At 41.8% G+C, this 19234-nt stretch overlaps 1 protein-coding gene across 1 annotated transcript in view; it reads left to right on the forward strand.

Annotated features, from left to right (window-relative positions):
• The window catches only part of znf407 (zinc finger protein 407), a 156453-nt gene that overhangs the window by 65631 nt on the left and 71588 nt on the right, over nucleotides 1-19234 (forward strand). Inside the window, exon 5 of the mRNA XM_085473346.1 lies at nucleotides 2013-2087. Coding sequence (XP_085329472.1) covers nucleotides 2013-2087 — 75 coding nt within the window. The remainder of the gene's footprint in view (nucleotides 1-2012; nucleotides 2088-19234) is intronic.

Raw genomic sequence — 19234 nt, forward strand, 5'->3', positions numbered from 1 at the left:
ATTAGTGAAATAATTATGCTTTTGCTTCATGAGAGACTGAAAGCTTCAAAAAGGTACAAACGGGCTAGCTGAAGAGAAAATAGAATGATGTCCTTGCAAAGAAATGAAAAGTGAAAACATCCATATGAAGAAAAAAGAAATTGGGAGGAGCGAGACTCGGGGGAACCAAGCATGTGCAGCGACAGTGCCGACCACATGACTGTTGGTTCAACTCCCGCTGCCTCTTTTATGTAGCTCCTTCCTCAGCTCTCAGATGTGGTCATTGTCTCTCAGTTGCACAGTAATGGGAAGTGATGGGTGCTAAATGAAAAGGCCAGGGGATGAAAACACTGGTGAAGCTGCTTGGATGTCAGAGTAGTTAGTCTTGTCATCCGTTCATTATGTTTTCAGATTCTGTTTTGGAGACACGGTAAACTCAGGGCGCTCGACAAAGTCAGTACATTGTGGTCACTGTCAGACGACAGCACCCTGGTATGTTTGAGTGTGTATGCGTGCTACTGCAAGTACTGCAGATACACAAGCTTATAAATCCTCGCATATGTGTACACATTTGTGCCACACATTTATGTACAGCATTTTGAACAGTTCACCTACAGCAGTACTTATTTACCCAAACCTGTTTATTATCAAAAACTACATATGTAAGAGAAGGATGGGTTCATGTTGTCTTGCAGTTATTTAAAACAGTTGGAAAACATAAGACAAGCAAAAGACAATCCCTCATAATAAAGGGAAAAATAGATTACCAAAACAAAGACTTTGCAAGGACATCATTCTACATAACTATTATGTTTCAGTTGAGATATTATTTTTAGGACACTTCTGTCTTACTTCTGTGGTGTTTTTTAGCCTTTAATGAGAGAGGGCAGTGGAAGGAAGACGGGAAAGGAGGGCGAGAGAGAGCAGGGAAGACACGTAGTAAGTGGCCTCACATTGGCCCAGTAGTTTAGTTTAAATCTGCACATCAGAAATAACATTTCACAGTGAATACTATGTGAACTGTGAACATTTAAAACTTGTTGCGCCTCTGGCAACACATAGTACTAAAGCCTTTAATGTTAAAACTGACAGTTAAACATTGACAACAGAAAATGCACACAACAGGATTTGCTAGAATTCTTTTTTATTAAGTTCAGTACACCAGAGTCAGTGGTCTGACACATGGACACTGTTAGAGTGTCAAGAAAAGGTTTCTTAGCACAGTCTACTATTTTATACACTCATTCTTATATATAGCGCTTTTCTACTCTCCCGGAGTACTCAAAGTGCTCTATACAACATGCCACATTTAGCCAATCACTTTTTTCTAAGCTTTTTAGTGCTTCCTGACTAACATTCATACACATACTCCAGTGGATGCCTCGAAGAGCAACTTGGGCTTAGTATCTTGCCCAAGGATACTTGGCATGCAGACCGGAGGAGCCAGGGATCGAACCACTAACTTTCCGATCAGTAGATGTAGATGACGTGTTCTACCTCCTGAGCTACAGCCACAGGTATAGTTGTCGGTTTGATTCGGCATGGAAAGGCAATGAAAAACTCCCTTTTTTTTTTTTATGCCATGCTACCTGCAGTGGTGACCCCTTGTGAATAAGGGAGTAGCTAGCTAGACGATAAGATGATAAAAACAAAGAAAAGAACAGGGTGACAGGAGTGGCATCCATTCTCTGTAAACTCTTGAGATGGTTTTGTGGGGAAAATCCCAGTGGATCATTAGTTTCTGAAATATCGGCTCGTCTGGCACCACCAACCGTGCCACTCAAATCACTTTTCTTTCCAGTTCTCAGTTTCAGCAGGTCATCTCAACCATAGCTGTATGCCTGAATTCACAGTCACTGGCATGCGATTGGCTGATTAGATGTTTGTATTAATGAGCAGTTGGAACAGTTGCCAGTGAGTGTATAAAGGTTTCCACGAGTGCTGATTGGTTCGAATGTGTTTTTAAAGTGGCATAAAATTTCGTTAAAACTCCTTTGTTAAAAGTATGGCATTGTGTTTTTCGTGTATTGCAGGTGGGCCTTTGTTATGAAGAAACACCTCAGCACCCATCTGCTGGGAAAACATGGAGTTGGACAGCGTAAAGAGAGGTAAATTAAACACATGCAACAGAATTTTCCACACATCATGCTCAGCTTTCAGTTTGGTAGAAAAATTAATTATTTGGATCGCGTGCAGAACGGTTTCTGCGTGTTCCCAACTTTCGTGCATAACAACCTGTCGGCAAATAAAGAAGTAAACCTTTTTAAAAAGTATTTCTTTACCTGGTTCTCCAAGCATCTGTGTTTTTGAGAAATGAAAGTAAGCGATACAGAAGGCAATTAATTCTAGATGGTGGAGGATGACTGCTACAACCCCGGTGGAGGCCTGCAAGCTTTTAAGCACAAAATTTTCCCACAAGTTAAATTTCAAGTTAAATATAACTTGAGATCCTCCCTTTCCCTAATGAGTTAAATGGCTTTCACTCATTCTGTCTTCCTCGCTCTCTTGCTTGCATCCCTTTCTTCTGTCAAACTTTATCTGGCTCTCTCCCTCATCTTACTTTCTGCTCTCCCTCTTGAATTAGAGATGAATGATGTTTCTTTTACCATTTCTGTCTGTGCACGCGAGTGTGTGTCTCTGTGTATGCGCAATGTCTCCCGCTTGGCCCTGTCTATCAGAAACAGAGCCCTGCTGTCTGCGTGTGTGTGTGTGTGTGTGTGCGTGTGTGAGAAAACGAAAGATGAGGAGATGAAGTTGTGAAGCCCCCCCTCCACCCTGACAAGTCAAAATGAGACGTTAAACACCTCTCAATCTGTCAAGCAAGCCGCTAAAATAGAAACAGACCCACTTTTTCATTACTCCGCAACCAAATTGATACTTTTGACAACGTGCAGTATTAGATATGACAAGTGGCTTCAGATATGGAAGTAAGCATCCCGACCAGATGCCTCTCCATCTCTCAGACATTATCATCTAAATTCCTACTGTCAGCTGTTCATCTGGATTAGATGGAAACAAATCCTCATATCCTCAACTGCTTCAAGTCTCTGTTTCATCCACATTTGTTTTTTTTGTTATCGTAACCTTTATTTATCCAAGGTCTGTTGACAGAACTCCATGCTTTTTCTTATGTAACAGTATACATACATATGGCCTCTCAGTTACATACATTTACATATGTGACTCGTCCACTACAACCATGTATCCTGATGTTTGCCTTACAGGGAACTTGAACCAATTAACGTGGGGTCCAATATCTTTTCTACACTTGCCACATGTCCACTGAGAAATGAATGAAAAACAGGATACAGATACAAAAAGGAGATTCAAGAGTACCCCCAGTTTTGCTTTTCTAAAAGGGTTAAATCTTGTTTTTGCTGCGACAGATCAGATGTCTCTCCTGTTTACATTGTCAAACAGCAGTCATATAATTTAACATCTAAAGAAATCATTTTTAAAAAAAGGACCAAAGTTAAGAGACATAAAATAAGAGAGTTTTACAATCTACATAAAGAGAAAAGACAGAGGTAACAGGCATGCATGAATAATGTCGGACCATCTGCCGTAACCTGAGGTACTGGTGGGCTTGATAGAAAATTCAGAGATGAAAATGGCAGTTTCAGTACTGGGGTGGCATTTTCCCAGTAAATGCAAACAATGCTGTAATTCATGCAAGTTTTTCTTCATTTTTAAACAACTTTTGAAAAGGACTTTGCTCAGAAAATTCTTCAGACTTCTCGTTATTTGATCAGAGTAAAGTCTTGATCGCTGTCTAGACTTCTTTTCAAAAACTATACTTTCTCCACAGTAATGGTAACAAGAAGTATCGCCTCTGAAAAATCACTTAAACATTTATTAAATCAATCACATTTGCTTTTTAGCGTCTTGTCTACAAGGCCAACTGTGAAAGCAAAAGAACTATGTCTTGTTGGCCAGACTGGGTAAACTTCATATTTTTTTCCCCATCTTTGCTTTCCTTTCATGTCTCAGTTTATTTCTGATCTTTTTTTATAACATTTATAAAAGAGATCAGAATTTATCATAACTTTAAGTTTAACATCCAGACTGCGGAAGCGATTGCTGGCCGTGTCCAACTTAAATTCAGCTTTGCTACCACAATAATATTGGACTTATACATGATTTGTAATTTAAAAAGATCACAACAAAAAACAGAAAACTACACCTGATTTAAATATGGAAGATTTTCCTACTAGTTGTTTCCTGTGTGCTTTGGTACCACACAGCTTCAATTTTTAGATTCCCATTCAGTCCCATTCTGACTTGAACTTGTGAGTGGCACAAATTTAAAAGAGAGACCAGCCAGATTTATAAACAGGTATGTTTTGCGCATGAAACCTGGTATCTTTTTGAGTATACTTCTTGTGTCCCCCACATTAGTGACTTCTTGATAGTTTGAAAAGACTCCTAAAACTCATGAAAGCATCAGCTTTCAGGTTTTGAATGTTTGTCATTATTAAGATGAACTTTATATTTAGTTGACCAGCACTAGGCTAATGGTTTATCTATGTCTTACTTTTGCCCCCAAATGCAACAAGGCCCCGTGCTAATTTGTGCTAATGCTTAATTTCAGCGTTTCGAACTGCAGTTTGTGGAGAAGCCGCTAGAGGATGTCTTCAGACACAAGTCAATCCCAATAGACACCAGTGTTAAAATGCCCTACTTTAAAAAGCTTTAAAAAGTATGTTAACAGTCTGATAGTCCCAGAGCTAGCAAAATTTAAGGTTTGTTTGCTTCAACTGAAAGATGTAGCGGCACAGTCAGCTGTATAACAGCCAATAATGGTCGCCTAGGCCTCACTTCTTCTAATTTGAGTCATAAAACTGGACCTCCTGCCCATGTTGGAGCCTTTTGGAGGATTATCAGTGGAGCCAACTGACAAATAACATGACGTGCTGTACAGGACAGGCCAACCACAAAGTTCTTCAGTTTGACATTTGAGAGTTCTTCTGTTATTTTGGTATTCTGTTACTTAGCATTGATTAGCAGATATGCACACTGTGGATGCACCTCCACCACGCTAGCTAGTGTTAGCTGACTTAGCACCACCACCCTCTCATCCACATGTGGCCACTTGTCATGCCAAACACTAACATGGCAGTGACTGGAATGATAATATTGATACTTTTAAATGAGCTGGAGTGTGTTTAGCTTAAGAGATAGGAACAAGAATAACCTACATTTTGCTGAACTCTAAAGTATTATGCCAGATATCATCACATAAGCACACACATAAATTAACATATACTGCACCTATATTAACATATGTGTAGTAAATATTTTAGTTATGTTAATGGGCAAGTGCAAAGAAAGTCTTTACTTCCACTTCTACCAGCAAAAGCTCATTCTTTTATCTCTTATTTTCTCTCATTGTTTGTTGCACTCCTTTTAAATATATATGCAGACGTGCGCACAGCCGCCCTCACACACACACACACACACACTCACACACACACACACACACACACACACACACACACACCTACATGCACACTTAGACGGAGGACGGCCACAAGGTTTGTTCTATTTAAACCTGTAAAACACGATGTCATCATTTTTCTGACAGTCCCGCAGACAGAATTTATCTCATCATTAATTAACCATCATATTTCTAACACAGTGCAGCTTAATTAGCACAAGGTCATTGGGGAGGGCTTTTTAAGTGGAACAAATTTGGGCAAGTGTAAGAGAGGAGGCAGAGGATGGAGGACGGAAGAGGGAGAAGGAGTTGAGAGGAGATAGAAAGAGATGGGATGACAAAGAGACAGGCAGAGAGGGAGAGATGGTTTGGGCTGACCTGACAGTGCTGCCTTGGTGATTGATAACTGCACTGGTTTTGAAAGCCTAGACCTGGAGACGAGGACAGTAGCTGAGGGAGAAAGAAAGACAGGGAGAGGTAAAGGATGGGGACTTGTGCACGTGTGTGTGTGTGTGTGTGTGTAGGGGTGGGTATCTGAACCAGCAACTGGGGACTAGGGGGGTGGGGGGTGAGAGGCAATGGGGGTTGTTGGGGAGAGCCAATTGCAAACATATGCTGGCTGGCAGGCGGTGGAGAGATGGATTGCAGTGGGACAGTGTCAGAGAGGCAGTTTCATCACCATCTCTACAGCCCTGTTCACCAGGTATTTTTAGAACACTGGGGAGATCTGTTAGTCAAAGGAAGAGAGGAGGAGGAAAAGACCTGAGTAGCCGACGGTTACACCGGGTCCCACTTAGCCAAATCTGTCTGGGATCTCAAACGCCAAGTTGTTTTGCGGGGGTATCTGTGAGGAGGAGTTCTACTGATGTGAATTTTAAGCCTGACATTGCCGACAGTTTTTCGTATCACGCTTCTTGTGAAGTTCAACATCCAATCTGTTTGGCCTCCTTCGGATCAAAGAAATTTGGAAGCTGGCAGTTTCAGTGAAGTGTAGATGGCTTTTCCTGTTTTCTAAATTGTTAATATGAAATTTAAGCTGAACTAAAAGTGTATAATAAGGATCACTACAAATCTTCTTGTCATATGGAGACCACTTTCTTTCCCTGCTTCTGACCCAGGGTTGAAGATGACGGAACAACACAGAAAACCCATACACATGAAAGGAATATGTAGATCTAAATGATTTTTTTCATATGAAGAGTTATAAATAGAAATTATGCCGATACCTCTATGATATTCTCTTTTCCTCTCTCCTCTTTCCTTACCATCACGTCCTACTAATGAATGTGTTGGGCAGCGGTGGGCTAGCAATGGTCAGATCTGACTTAATAATAAACGGCTAATATTAGACGCTTATATTGTTCTAACCCCAGTGGGGAGAAAAAAATGAGGAAGATGAATTGGAGGGGAGGAAGGGTGTGATGACAGACTCCCAACTATCTGACAGGTTCTGGGCGAGAGAGAAAGAGAGAGCGAGATAGAGCCTGAACTGTTATAAAGTGACACAACTAGGTCTTCGTCTCAGTCACACCACTACTCCTCACTGCAGGCATCGAGCGGAGATGAGGGCTTTTTGTCCTTTTATCTGCTCATATGTTTGCGCTTTCTCAAAGAAATATGCTTAGGAGGACCACGTGTCCTCCTAGTTTTACAATAATCTGGCTGCACGGTGTCTGACTTAATAGCTCGCAGTCATCTCAAAAGGTTTACATTGTAATATTTTGCATTACAGCTCGGGATGATAATAAGAATTTGTTTCTTTTCTTGCGCCCACTTGTAATATCTCACTGAGTTGAGTTATCCGTGTTCCTCAGCCCATTTTCATCTGAATACATAATCTCCTTTATTCGGTTAACGGATGCAGGGTCTGAGCAAGCCTAGTGGGAAAAATTATTGCAAAGTGTCTGAAATGTGTAAAAGTATCCCTGCTGGTTTTGATTTTGATTTAGTTTTACACATCAAAAATGCTCACTCACAGGAGAACAATAGAGTTATCCTGATTATGAAAGCAGCTAGAATCTGGAGAGGTTGCAGTCATCGGTTTTGAGTGTTTGGTGTTGACTAGTACAGCAAAGACTAACAGCCCCTGAGGAGAAACATGGAGGGACAATCACATTTGAAGTCAGTAATGAATAATGAGCATCACATCTTTTAAGTAACAACCCTGATACTTTATATATGAACAAGTGACTTCATACTGGAAATGATTTCTGTATATATGTGTGTTTCAAGATTTTTAAGGGAACTTATCTAGGACTGTTTAACACAGTGCGATTTCTTTTCCCTTATTCTTTATTGTTGTTGTATATTACCCTCATAAACTTGGTGAACCTCTCGGTGTGTTCTCTGTTGTTCTGTGGGGTCTGCAAGCACCTTAAATCCACCCTTTAATAACAGGGGAGTGGCTCGAGAGCGTGACAGACAGCATCGACCTTGACTCAACTGCTTGTAATTAGTTCTTTGAAAACAGGGTGCCAAAAGACTACTGACCTGTCTCGCATACCTGTTTTCGTAGGTAATTGTTAAAACGCCTGCCATTTTCACGCTTGTAATAATAAACTCCTTGAACTAATACACTCATCACTCTTGAAACAGCAGTGCTGACAACCCAGAAGAAAGATATATTTGTTTTAAGTAGATGGGGTGGGGTGGTGGGGCTGTAACACATGATACAAGCAGCTGGAGAGAGTGATTTCAGTGTTTTGGGAGATTTCTGATCGCAAGTGCAGTTGCTATTTTTTGTTTCTCCTAGCACTGCTGTATGTCTGTGCCAAATATGCGGGTGGTAAAATCCCTCCGAAGGAAACAGGTGAAAAGGCATGAACAACAATCCAGAAATAGCTAGCATGATGCATGCAGGCCAGGTGTGATGACTAACAAAACGAAGGCAGGGATATTCAGAGCATCCAGCATTACATGACTGCAGCGAGACGTGTGCGGAAAATATGCTATAAATTTATTTGTCCCACTTTTTTTTCTTATTTTTTTGCATTTGTAATCGGTGCATATTCTGATGTGTAGAATAAAATCAGCTGTAAAAATACCACACAGTATCGGAAGTGGACAGCAATTCCATGACGTTATTTTAAGCTTTGAAAATTGACCTGATGTGTCGGTGAACCACTATTCTACTCTAGATAATGCACTGAAAATATTTTTCTATGTTCACGTGACAGAATTGATACATAATTTGCTGTGCCAGGGGCCAAACTTGGCCGAGCAGGCATCTGGCTTCGGGGGTGCTGGGCTCCGGGCTCGCAGCCGCATCCCAGCGTGCCATGCAGTGCGGCCATATTGCCCCTACACAGAGGGCTGAGACGGTCCAGCCTGGAATCGGGGAGCGGGGGCGGAAGAGCCCTGCCTAGAGCCAGCATGGTGGCAATATGGACCGCACGGAGCATGCAGGGGTCAAGTCACACAAAAGCCACGAACCAGTGTGTGTATGTGTGTGCAAGGGCATGTGCGTATTTGTGAGAGGGGGAGGGAAAGGAGAGAGTTAGTGGTGTGATGGGGAGATAAAGAGTAGATAAAGACAACCCCTAATTCATTAGAATAAATCCTTTCCCTTAATTATTGATAATGAATCTGCTCTTTAATCTTTCTCTTTCTTCCTCCCCTTATCTGCCTGTGTCAGCACTTTGCCTCTCTGGTTTGGTGTTGGGTGGTAAGGCCTAGTTTTCAGCCACCCAAGGGCAGCAGTCAATAACATCCTGTGCTGCTAGTTGTGTAAGCAGGAATGTAAAAACAGCATGAAGAAGCATGGAAGAAAAAAACAGCAGCAAGGTCTTAACTTAAAAGTAGTCAAGGATTTTGAAATATTCTTAAGCATCCCCCGGAAAAAAAAAAAACCAAGTCTGCTTTTTCTTCTTCTTTAATAATATGAAAATGGCATAAAAGAATCACAATAGACCAAAATTCAATGCAATGTACTTCTCAGTCCAATTTCAGTGAACTGAAAAAGAAAAGGCTCAATTTTCCCAGAGGTCTGTGCAGTCCACATTTTCCTGGCGAGGTACTGGCAAGGCCTCACCGACCCCCAGATCACCTTTGTGTTTGCTGGCTGCTTGTTTGAACAGCAGCCAGCGGACAGCTCCTCCCTGTTTACCCTACTCAATATTTCATGGAGAATGAACACTCGCAGAATGAGGGATCGCGTTAATATTGCTGTTAAAATTAAGCGATAATTAAAATTTGTTAGTTTAAAAGCCATCGCAGTCTATAAAAGTTTGATTACTGGAAAATTAGGTGCATTAAGTTTTTATGGGTTGGCCTGTGCTATCGCTTGGGAACGATTTTTATGCACTTGTCATGGGCATATGGTGCAGAATTGTGTGTGTACGTGTGTGTGTGTTTGTAGGGGTGTGAGAGAGGCATGTTGCTTCTCTGAAAAGCTGACACAGTTTAATGCTAAAATCTCTACCCCTTGTGGTCTTACTCAACATTAGTTAAAGCCCAGTAATGCCAATGCTTGAGAGGCACTGCCGTGACAAAATGCCAATTATAAATTTAAGCTGGTGTCTTCAAGCAGAGCGGTCAGAGGTCGTGCACGCTGTAGCCACTTTATGGGTATCAGTGCTGTTACATCAGCGCTTCTATAGAGGCTGTGTGTTGTTGTTGGTCACTCTAACATCCAGCTCCTTGTCGCAGGGTGCAGCGGGGTCCTATCGACTCCTATTACTAATAATAATTATAGTTAGGAGTCGACAGCTCGTCCAAGAGTTGGAAGCCACTCGTCATGTCAGAGCGGCGTGACCTTGACTTGCAGAATTAATCTGCAGCAGTAGTTCATCTTCTCATAACAACACCTACCTCATCTGGGTAGTGCAGCGCCGAGAGTCCCTCCAACTTTTTAAGTTTTCCTTTCCCTAAGAATGATGTCACCCACTGCTGAAGCCCAAGTGACATTACTCAACCAGACAAGAACAGAGAATGTGCACAGTTCACCTTCGTATTCATTTCACATCCTGTGGCAGAAAACCAGGCAGTTATTCAGTGACACAATTGTGCGGCTAACTGTTGACAGCGGTGGACATTATGCACAGTGGGACAGTGGAAAAACTGGGCTGTTGCCAGCCTGTTTTTCTTCTCTATTGAAACATCAGACTGTCATAGGAGAAACGGATGTTGCCAGGCATCACTAATGAACCAATTAATCAATGAATTAGCTGAGCAGCGATTAAATTAATGTAAGCTGGACGGGCAAGCGGCAGTCGTGGATATATCCTGGGGAAGGTGATTAACACACACACACACACACACACACAGAACAGGCAGCGATCAACAAGGCCACTATTAAGTTGGACAACTTCCTGAACTTTTCTCTTTTCAGCTAAATATGGAACTGCTTAATTCATTTTATTTTTTATGCGGACTCGAGAATTATTATATTTCCCCTTGTGACTGCACGCTGATGCTATTATGCTGTGAAACATTTTTCAGCAGACATTGCCATTTGTGCTTCAATGTATCATTTGTATGTAGCTTTTTATCTCTTTTTCTGCCTCCCTATAACATGTTCTAAAGGCTAAGCAACACTTGCCAGTACGTCACAGTTAAGCTTAATAATACGTGAATCTCTAAAATCTTAGATTGTCAGATAGATCAGACTTTTACTTAGTGTAAGTAAAATGATAAAATGATACTCAGGTCCTTACTGTAATTCATCAGACTTTTTTTGCTAATCTAAATGCTTAAAGAATTGCTCATGTTTGCATTTTACTACAGATACTCGTGTACCCTGAAAAAATACCTGTTCCACACTCACTGATATAAGGCCTTAATGTACAATAGACTTGATGCAGTTTTGCAGTTTTCCTGTGTGAGCTGTATTTAGATGTTGGGCATCTTATAGGGCATAGTCTGTACCTGTTTATAAAAGATAGGCAAATTCTGAGTCTTAAGAGTAGTGAACACTAGGCAAAGTGTCTGAATCCTGAAATCTTTTTTGGAATGGCGAAGTGACCCTTCATTTGTTTACATTTTGTTTCCAAGGAGCCAGACTTTCTTGTAATTATTTTAAAATGATCTTGAGCTACAGTTTTCCAGGTTTTCTGATGGTCTTTCAAAGTTTGGACATTGGCTGCTTTTTCACTCATTTCAGCCCTGTCCTTATACATCACAACTTTAAGGATAATGGCATCACGGGGGTTAGCATTATTGCCACACAGCAAGAAGGTCCTGAGTTCAATTCCACCATCAGGCTGGGGTCTTTCTGTGTGGTGTTTGCACGTTCTCCTCGTGTTTGCGCGGGTTCTCCCTGGGTACTCCAGCTTCCTCCCACAGTCCAAAAACATGCAGTAGTGGGGATAGGTTAATTGGTCAATCTAAATTGCCCATAGGTGTGAATCTCTGAGTGAATGTGAGTGCAAATGGTTGTCTGTGTCTCTGTGTTAGCCCTGCGACAGACTGGCGACCTGTCCTGGGCGTACCCCGCCTCTCGCTTTATGACAGCTGGGATAGGTTCCAGCATCTCCCCTGGAAAGGATAAGCGGAAGCGAATGGATGGATGGACATTTTTTTATTAAGTCATTTAACACTAACATATGAATAAAAACAACAAAACAAAATACCTTATGCAAGAGATGATCCAGTGTCGTATCCACACACAACAGACAACTTAGCAAAGAAAGTGAAAGAAATTAAGTTGTATCATTAGGCGCTTTGTTCGTAGCAGACTGTCGCAAAAATACATGATTTGTTCCAATTTCTTTAGCTGAATCTATGAAAAATGCCAACGCTAACGAAGTCTGACGAAATAGTATTTTTGGACCAACAAGGTGATTCCCAAACAACTATTACCCGGCAACTTGGCATATATCAACATAGTGTGCAGTGTGTCCTTAAAATAACTTGAGGAAACAGTCTCAATGGAAGGGTGGCTGTCAAGATGCTATTATTAAGGAAGGAAATGGGCAAAAAGCTGATGTGTGCCTAATTACACAAGAGCTGGACTGAAATCAGTGGAAACTGGTCTTAAGGAGTGATGAAACACTCCTCGTCCTCTTGGTTCAAATTGTCATAAGTTTGAACCAAAAGGATAAGTACAGAGGAGATCAGGGAGGGTACAACAGTGAGTGTCTACAGCCATTTGTAAAACACGGTGGAGGCTCTGTCGTGGTTGATTTAAAAAAAAAAAGAAAAAAGAAAAAGCTTTCAAACTTTGATGCACCATGCAGTACCATCTGGAAAGCATCTGATTGGCAGCGGCTCCATTCTTCTGCATATTAATGATCCCAAACACACCGCTAACGCAGTAAAAGCATACATGGAAAGAAAAACACACAATCGAACACTGTCAGTCATGGACTGGCCCCCCCGGAACCTGGACCTCAACATTATTGCAGCAGTGTGTGATCATCTTGATACCAAACAGAACAAAAGTCAGCCAGCATCCAAAGAAGAACTTTGAATCTCCTTCAAGAAAGCTTTCCTAAAAGAGTTGAGGTGTTTTGAAGAATAAAGGTGGTCATACCAAGTATTGACTTTAAAGCATATTAGAACTCTACAAACTGTTCTTCGCTTATATGCTATATGTCAATGAATTGCTGTATCTAGTTCCAAATTTTTCTGGGAAAATATAAAAAGATTAAGACGGTTATAGAATACTGTTTTGTTTTGTTTTTGTTGTGTGTGTTTTTTTTTTTTTTTAAGAATGTTTTTTTGCCATAAAAATTAGCATCCCAGTTACTAATAGATGCATCTGGGTAACCAAGCTTTACTTCATTGTCCTACTATTGTCTTGTTTAAAAGACCAGGGTGGGGAAGGCCAAATTCCCAAACTTGCTTCAAGGCAGTAATCCACATAACAGCAGTCAATGTTATTGCGACAATGGCCATCTTTTATTTACAGTCTCTATAAAACTCTATATACTTGGTTTTGTGTCGGCTGTTGTCCAGCACTGTACAGCATCATCTCCCAGTGTTCAAAGTCTCAACCTTCAACCCCCCCCCCCCCACCCACCCACCCACCCACACACACACATTTTAGCTGAGCTCAGAATGGGGGGAGATCAGTGTTTGGGGAGGGGGAGAATCTCCCTTGATTATGTGACATCCTCCGGAAGACCGCTGAAGTTGTTTCCTCCATTACTTAGAGAGGGGGGAAAAAGAGGCCTTTTCACTATTGAGACTGTCACTCTCAATTTAGGCTAACGGTAAGCATGCACAAGGCCTCCTGGATACCCCCCACCTCACCTGCTCTCACACACACCTCCAACTGCCCCCAAACACACACACCCACGGACACACACCAAACACCACCCCATCCTCCCCTCCCCCTGCAGCAGGTCGCTGTGGTGACAGTTTGATTAGATCATCAATCGTGGCCGTTAACAACGGTTTTCCTGAGCACCTGGACCGGCAGGTCACAGCTGGCTCTGAGCTACCGCTGTCCCCCTGACCCAGCACTCTGCATGTGTGTGTGTTTGTAAGTCGGCTTGCAGATACAAAATTGCACATTCACTTTGTGTCTGTGCCGTACGTCCCTGAATGTGAGCCCATTTGCAGGGTAAACGTGGTCATTTTTGTGCACGTGTTCCCGTTTCAATGTTCAGTTCAGACAATGCAAAAACACAAAAATGCAGTCTAACAAAAAACAACAGCAAGAGTTTTATTCTTGGCTGTGAGATGCCATGTAAAACAAGTTTACAAAAAACAAAATAAATGTTTCTACATGCAGAGAGACTGCTGTAAGAATAAAAATTAGACTGTAGTAATATAGCACACAGTAAAGACCAAAACAAAAAAACAGTACACATCTGTATCTGTGAGTTCTTTACTAGATGCTTCCTAGAGTGCATTGTTCTCTGTGTTTGCAGATACACAGATACCAAGATGTAGCAGTTATGGCTATTCATCTGTAACACCACACACACTCTTTACCATAGCTGCGACGCAGTGTACTTACAAGCACACACAGACATAAATTCACCTGCTTCCCTGCGTTGTCTTCAGCGGCTCTATCGGGTTCCTCATCGTTCTGGTAAAGCAGTTAAATTTATGGGCTAACAATAATGGGACAAAGTGTGTGTCTCATTGCGATTCCTCAGGTATTCCATGATTAGATAAACGTCCCTGGTCTTTTCATAAAGCTTGTTTATGGCAGCGTGGCACCATATGCTACTGCTTCTACCCACCCACCCACCCACCCAACCATCTCTCTCTCTCTGTTTAATTCTCTCCCTTTTTCTTTGTCCCTCTCTCTGTTTCTCTCTATGCTTCAAATACTGCCCCACACTGCCTCTACCAGATGCACGCTAGTCATTATTCTGTGCCAGAGTCCTGGTGGAGAAGCTAAAGTTGCGAATTAACATGTAGGAGTCATTACAAAATGATGATATCCATCTGCACTGTTCATAGGTGCTACTTAGTAAATTGTCTAGGCTGTAGTGGCACAATGTTAACGATATTGTCTGTTTGCGTCTTTTTTGTTAGGAAGTTGCTCAGATTTAACTTGTTCTAATATTTTGGTCTGTGTGGTTGTGCTCATACGACATGCCAGAGTCACTGAAGTATGTTTTAATTGTGTTCTAATATTCAAATGATTTCCAAATGCTTTGACTATGCAAACGCAGGCAAAGCAGCAGAAGTTTGGCCTCGTAATTAATTCTCAAAAGCAGCATACCACCCTGTGTGTGTGTTTTTGTGTGTGTTTTAAGGGACAGAAAAAATATTCTGCAAAGAAGAGTCAGAGAAACAATTAACTTCTCCAGCCAGGACATGGCAGTAAACACGCGATTGTTCACTTATTGTCTTGTTTGGTTCAGTTGTGTAAGAAGACACAGAGACGCTGGGTTTGTATGCCGTAGACTTTTGTTGTAGTTATTAATGGTCATTTCACATTAACCTCACTCTGCTAATATACTCGACAATGGCCCAAATCACCTGAGCAGCGAGGACGATCGAGGCGGCCCTGTCCCCCTTGTCCAGCCAATGCTATTGCAGCTACACTGCTATCCCCCCTACCCAATGACCAAGATTAATGAAACCTCCGCCGTTTTTAATTAGCATGGCCGCAGTCATCAATTACGTCTGCCCCACCCCAAATACAAATATTGTTATATTTGGGGGGGAAATTCTTGATTTATTTCATTGTGGTGGCCGAAGGAGTGAGATGAATGGCCTCCCATCATGGTCATTTGCAGAGATGAGGAGGAGGAGAAAAGGAAGGGAGAGCGGAGTGGTAGTGGTGGGGGGTTGTAATGTCGCACATACAGTATGGTAGAGGACGTGGACACGACGGGGCCAGGGTAAAGCCAAGTCTGTAGGGAGAGTGCAGTCCGGGTCTCAGTCCCTGTAAAGCGACCTCAACTGTTTACAACCTTAATTAGACTTTCCGTGAACCCAAAGTGGTGTGATGTCAGTTATTCTGGAGCCAAAACAAGTAACAGGTAGTTTTACGCCGTGTAGTTCGAGCACCAATCATAGGACTACTTAACATTTGCAACAGAGTCACAAAAAATTGTGTACATCATTTTCCTTAAATAAAAAATTGTTGCAGGATCAAAGTTAATTGTGGTCTACTAAAAATATATTTTTTCTTTTTTAACAAATAATAAAAATACTGCAGTACAGTTGAACAGATAAGTTAATTCAAAAAAGAGCACCAGTGTATTATTCTAGTAATTGAGACTAAGCTGTGTAGTGTTAATCTGGACTAACGAGTCTGCTGTCATACATGGAAATGACTCAGGATGTTCATTTAAACCGTATACGTGAGCTGTTACAGTTCCAACATGTCCCCCAAACATTTGGCACTCACATATGCCAGACTCTGACTTTCATCATTGTTATTTTTTGATGATTTTTTTATTCAGTGTTTCATCTACTACAGTACTAACTACTGAGTATTAATCTCAAAGGCCGGTCTCATGTAATACTTTAACACAAAGGACACAGTTTGTAAGAACACATTTAAGGGGGCGACATTTTTGTGCAGTCGGTTTTGATTTGTTTTTTCTAGCTGCACTGGCAAACAGGTTAGGCCTCAGTCTTTGTCTTTGCACAGCGTTCCTCCCAACAACTAAGTCCTATTTACTTAGAAGTCCAAATAGATAGCGTTAGTAAAATACTGTGCTGTAGCTCTGAACGTGCTCCATCCAGAGCAGTCGTAGTGTTAGTGAGTGTAAATCGCATTCGTGTAATTAAACCCTGCACTGTCCAGTCCAGCTTGTTCTGCTTGTTCTGATATGATGCAGAAATGAAAGGAGGAAATAGTGCAGACGCCATATTTGGCTGTTTATTTATTTTTTATTTTATTTTTTTAGGGGTTTCATGTTTTTGTTGGCTCTCTCTCAAGCTAGTCTAGTTTAAATCAAGTCTAGACTTGTTTTTCTTATATTAGCGTCCTTGTATAAATTGAGTTAGGAAGAATAATAAACTCCCCCGAAATCACTTATTCTGGAAAAAAGGGGAAAAATAAAAGAGTGGTTCATGAACGATTAGCCTGGCGCAGCTCCTTTCTGCAGTTTCTCACATTTGCTAAAATCCGACTTCAATGTGTAGTAATAATAGTGGGAGTATGCTGCTTTATGACTTGAAGATGTACTCGGCTCCTTTCTGTGGTTTGGGAGTTTGGGTGTTTGCGCTGCGGTGAGCCACCAGCCATTTCACTTCTGCTGGCCACACACGCACACACACACATACACACAGATTTTATACCCTTACTGTCGTGGCCATCGCCTGCCCACTGACTCAAGAGAGAACGGTGGGAAACATCTTGAATATTTTATGAAGCTCGGGAACCCCACCTCTGTCTTCCCCACCCAGCAAGCCACGGCTGCTGTGTCCAGCAGCGCGCGCACACACCAGCAGAAAACAGAAATAATGTTTTAAATGCAATCATTGTCAGGCCCAAACAATGTCATTTATCAAGGGAGCATTTGGGACTGTATAATAAGTTTCACATTATTAATACAATTTTTCATCCTCTGTCAAGCCTATCTGATTTATGGCACGCATGTGATCTAAGGTGATCATTGAATTACAATTCCAGTAATAAGAGGGAGAATGGACCTGGTCTTTTACTTCTGCCCACTGGAGCACAACCCCCACCCCTCTACCCCCGTTACACACACACACACACACACACAATCCTAGATAAACACCCTCCAGTTGCAACATACTGCAATTATGCACAACATGCAACGCGGTCACATCAGTCGTATTTGTGTGTAACTTTCACGTTTCGTGGCACGGGGCAAATTTGCTAAATATTTGAGAGTTAAGCAAATATCCCTGCTTCCTAATTTCAGTAAGGAATAGGTGGGAAGACGGGGAAGAGAAAACCAAAAAATGAATGAACCTATGCCTGTTAATTAGATAAGGGACAAAGCTCATTATTCTAAAATTATATTGGGGCTGGAGAGTAAATATGAGCGGCACGTTAAGGGCTCAGTAATGGGACGGGGATGCGAGTCGTTACAAGGCCGAATGATTTACAGCTAGATGCTCTTTGATGTATAGACTGTACCTTTTATTAAGTGGCTGTCGTTACGGTCACTGGCTCAGTCATTTCCCTTTGTGTCTAATCAAAATCCATATCCAGACACTCCGCCATCCTGGCCGCTCCAGATGGGAAAGAAAAAAGTAGTACGGAATATCAGCGTTCCTTCCCCACAGCCAACTCCTCTCCTGCTTCCTCCGCCTGAGCTTTTGCATTCAGCAAATTTGAGCCGAGATTCTTATGATCTGGATAATGCAATCGAACAAGCAACAACAGCAAATAAACAAATGGAAATGTGAAATTCTTTTGAGGTAATTAAATAATAAAGACAGACTCCTATCATAACGTTTTGGATCCAGTTTGAACAAGTATTTGCGCTATTAGCAGTCTTGCTCGGGCTTTATCAGATTAGCTGGTTGTCGAGGGCCCGCTGATCGGCGTCATACATCATCCTGTTTGATTTCTGTTTAGAGCAAATTTGGGGAAGCTGCTAATTGGATTGTGGGAGTCTAGCCCCGGTTAAAGATGGTAAACAGTGGAGCAGGCTTGTCCCCCCAACTCTCAGCCCCACAGGCTTCCAAAACGCCAGCCCTCCTCAGGATCGCCACAATTTATGACACATTTTCCCCGTATTCTTAAAAGATAATTAGGTTTATCACCCATTTCTTTCCCCTCGCAGCCCCTCCCTCTGCTTCCCTTTTGTGTACCTGAGAGAACACAATCGCAGCATAAAAACATAAATATTTCTGCAGCACAGCAGCGCTGGCAGGTGAGCCTAATGAAATTCTAGGAGTGTAATTTGATTTACGAGGTGCTAATGCGGCCTGATATTAGAGAGAAAAAGCTCTGATATGGCTGCCTTGTGCTGTATTTAAGGCCTATCAGAAGCCTGATAAAGAGTATCCTGTCCTCAGCACAGCGGCTGAGTTATTGTCGCAGATATTCATATTGATAGTAATTCTTCCCGACGCAATTTAGTGCCGGCAATATATAAATATGGAGATAATAGTTAATTTTGGTGGCTGCTCAGATTGCAACGCTTTAAATTCAGGACTCGCCAAAAAAAAAGAAAAAACAACTTTGAGCTGCGAAGCATCTGGACGCTTTTTAAAGTGCCGTTTAAAGGATGGGTGGCGGTGCTGGGAAGGGGCCTTTGACCGAACCGCGTCACACAAATCAAACTTTCAGTACTTTTCAGCGGCTGCTAATTTCAGCAGGAAGCTTTTCGGAGCGCTTGATTTGCAGTTCTTTTGCTTGAAACATTGTGATTAATAGTCTGGAAAAAAAAAAACCCTATTAAGCTTTTAAGTTAACTGCATCTGGAAGCAAGATGTCAGGCCAGTGTGTGCGTACACATGCGGGTGGGGGGGGCATTT

This window comes from Copadichromis virginalis, linkage group LG11 (assembly GCF_057382275.1).
Source record: "Copadichromis virginalis isolate Kocher_CV1m ecotype Utaka linkage group LG11, C_Virginalis_male_GT1.1, whole genome shotgun sequence".
Taxonomy (NCBI): Eukaryota; Metazoa; Chordata; class Actinopteri; order Cichliformes; family Cichlidae; genus Copadichromis; species Copadichromis virginalis.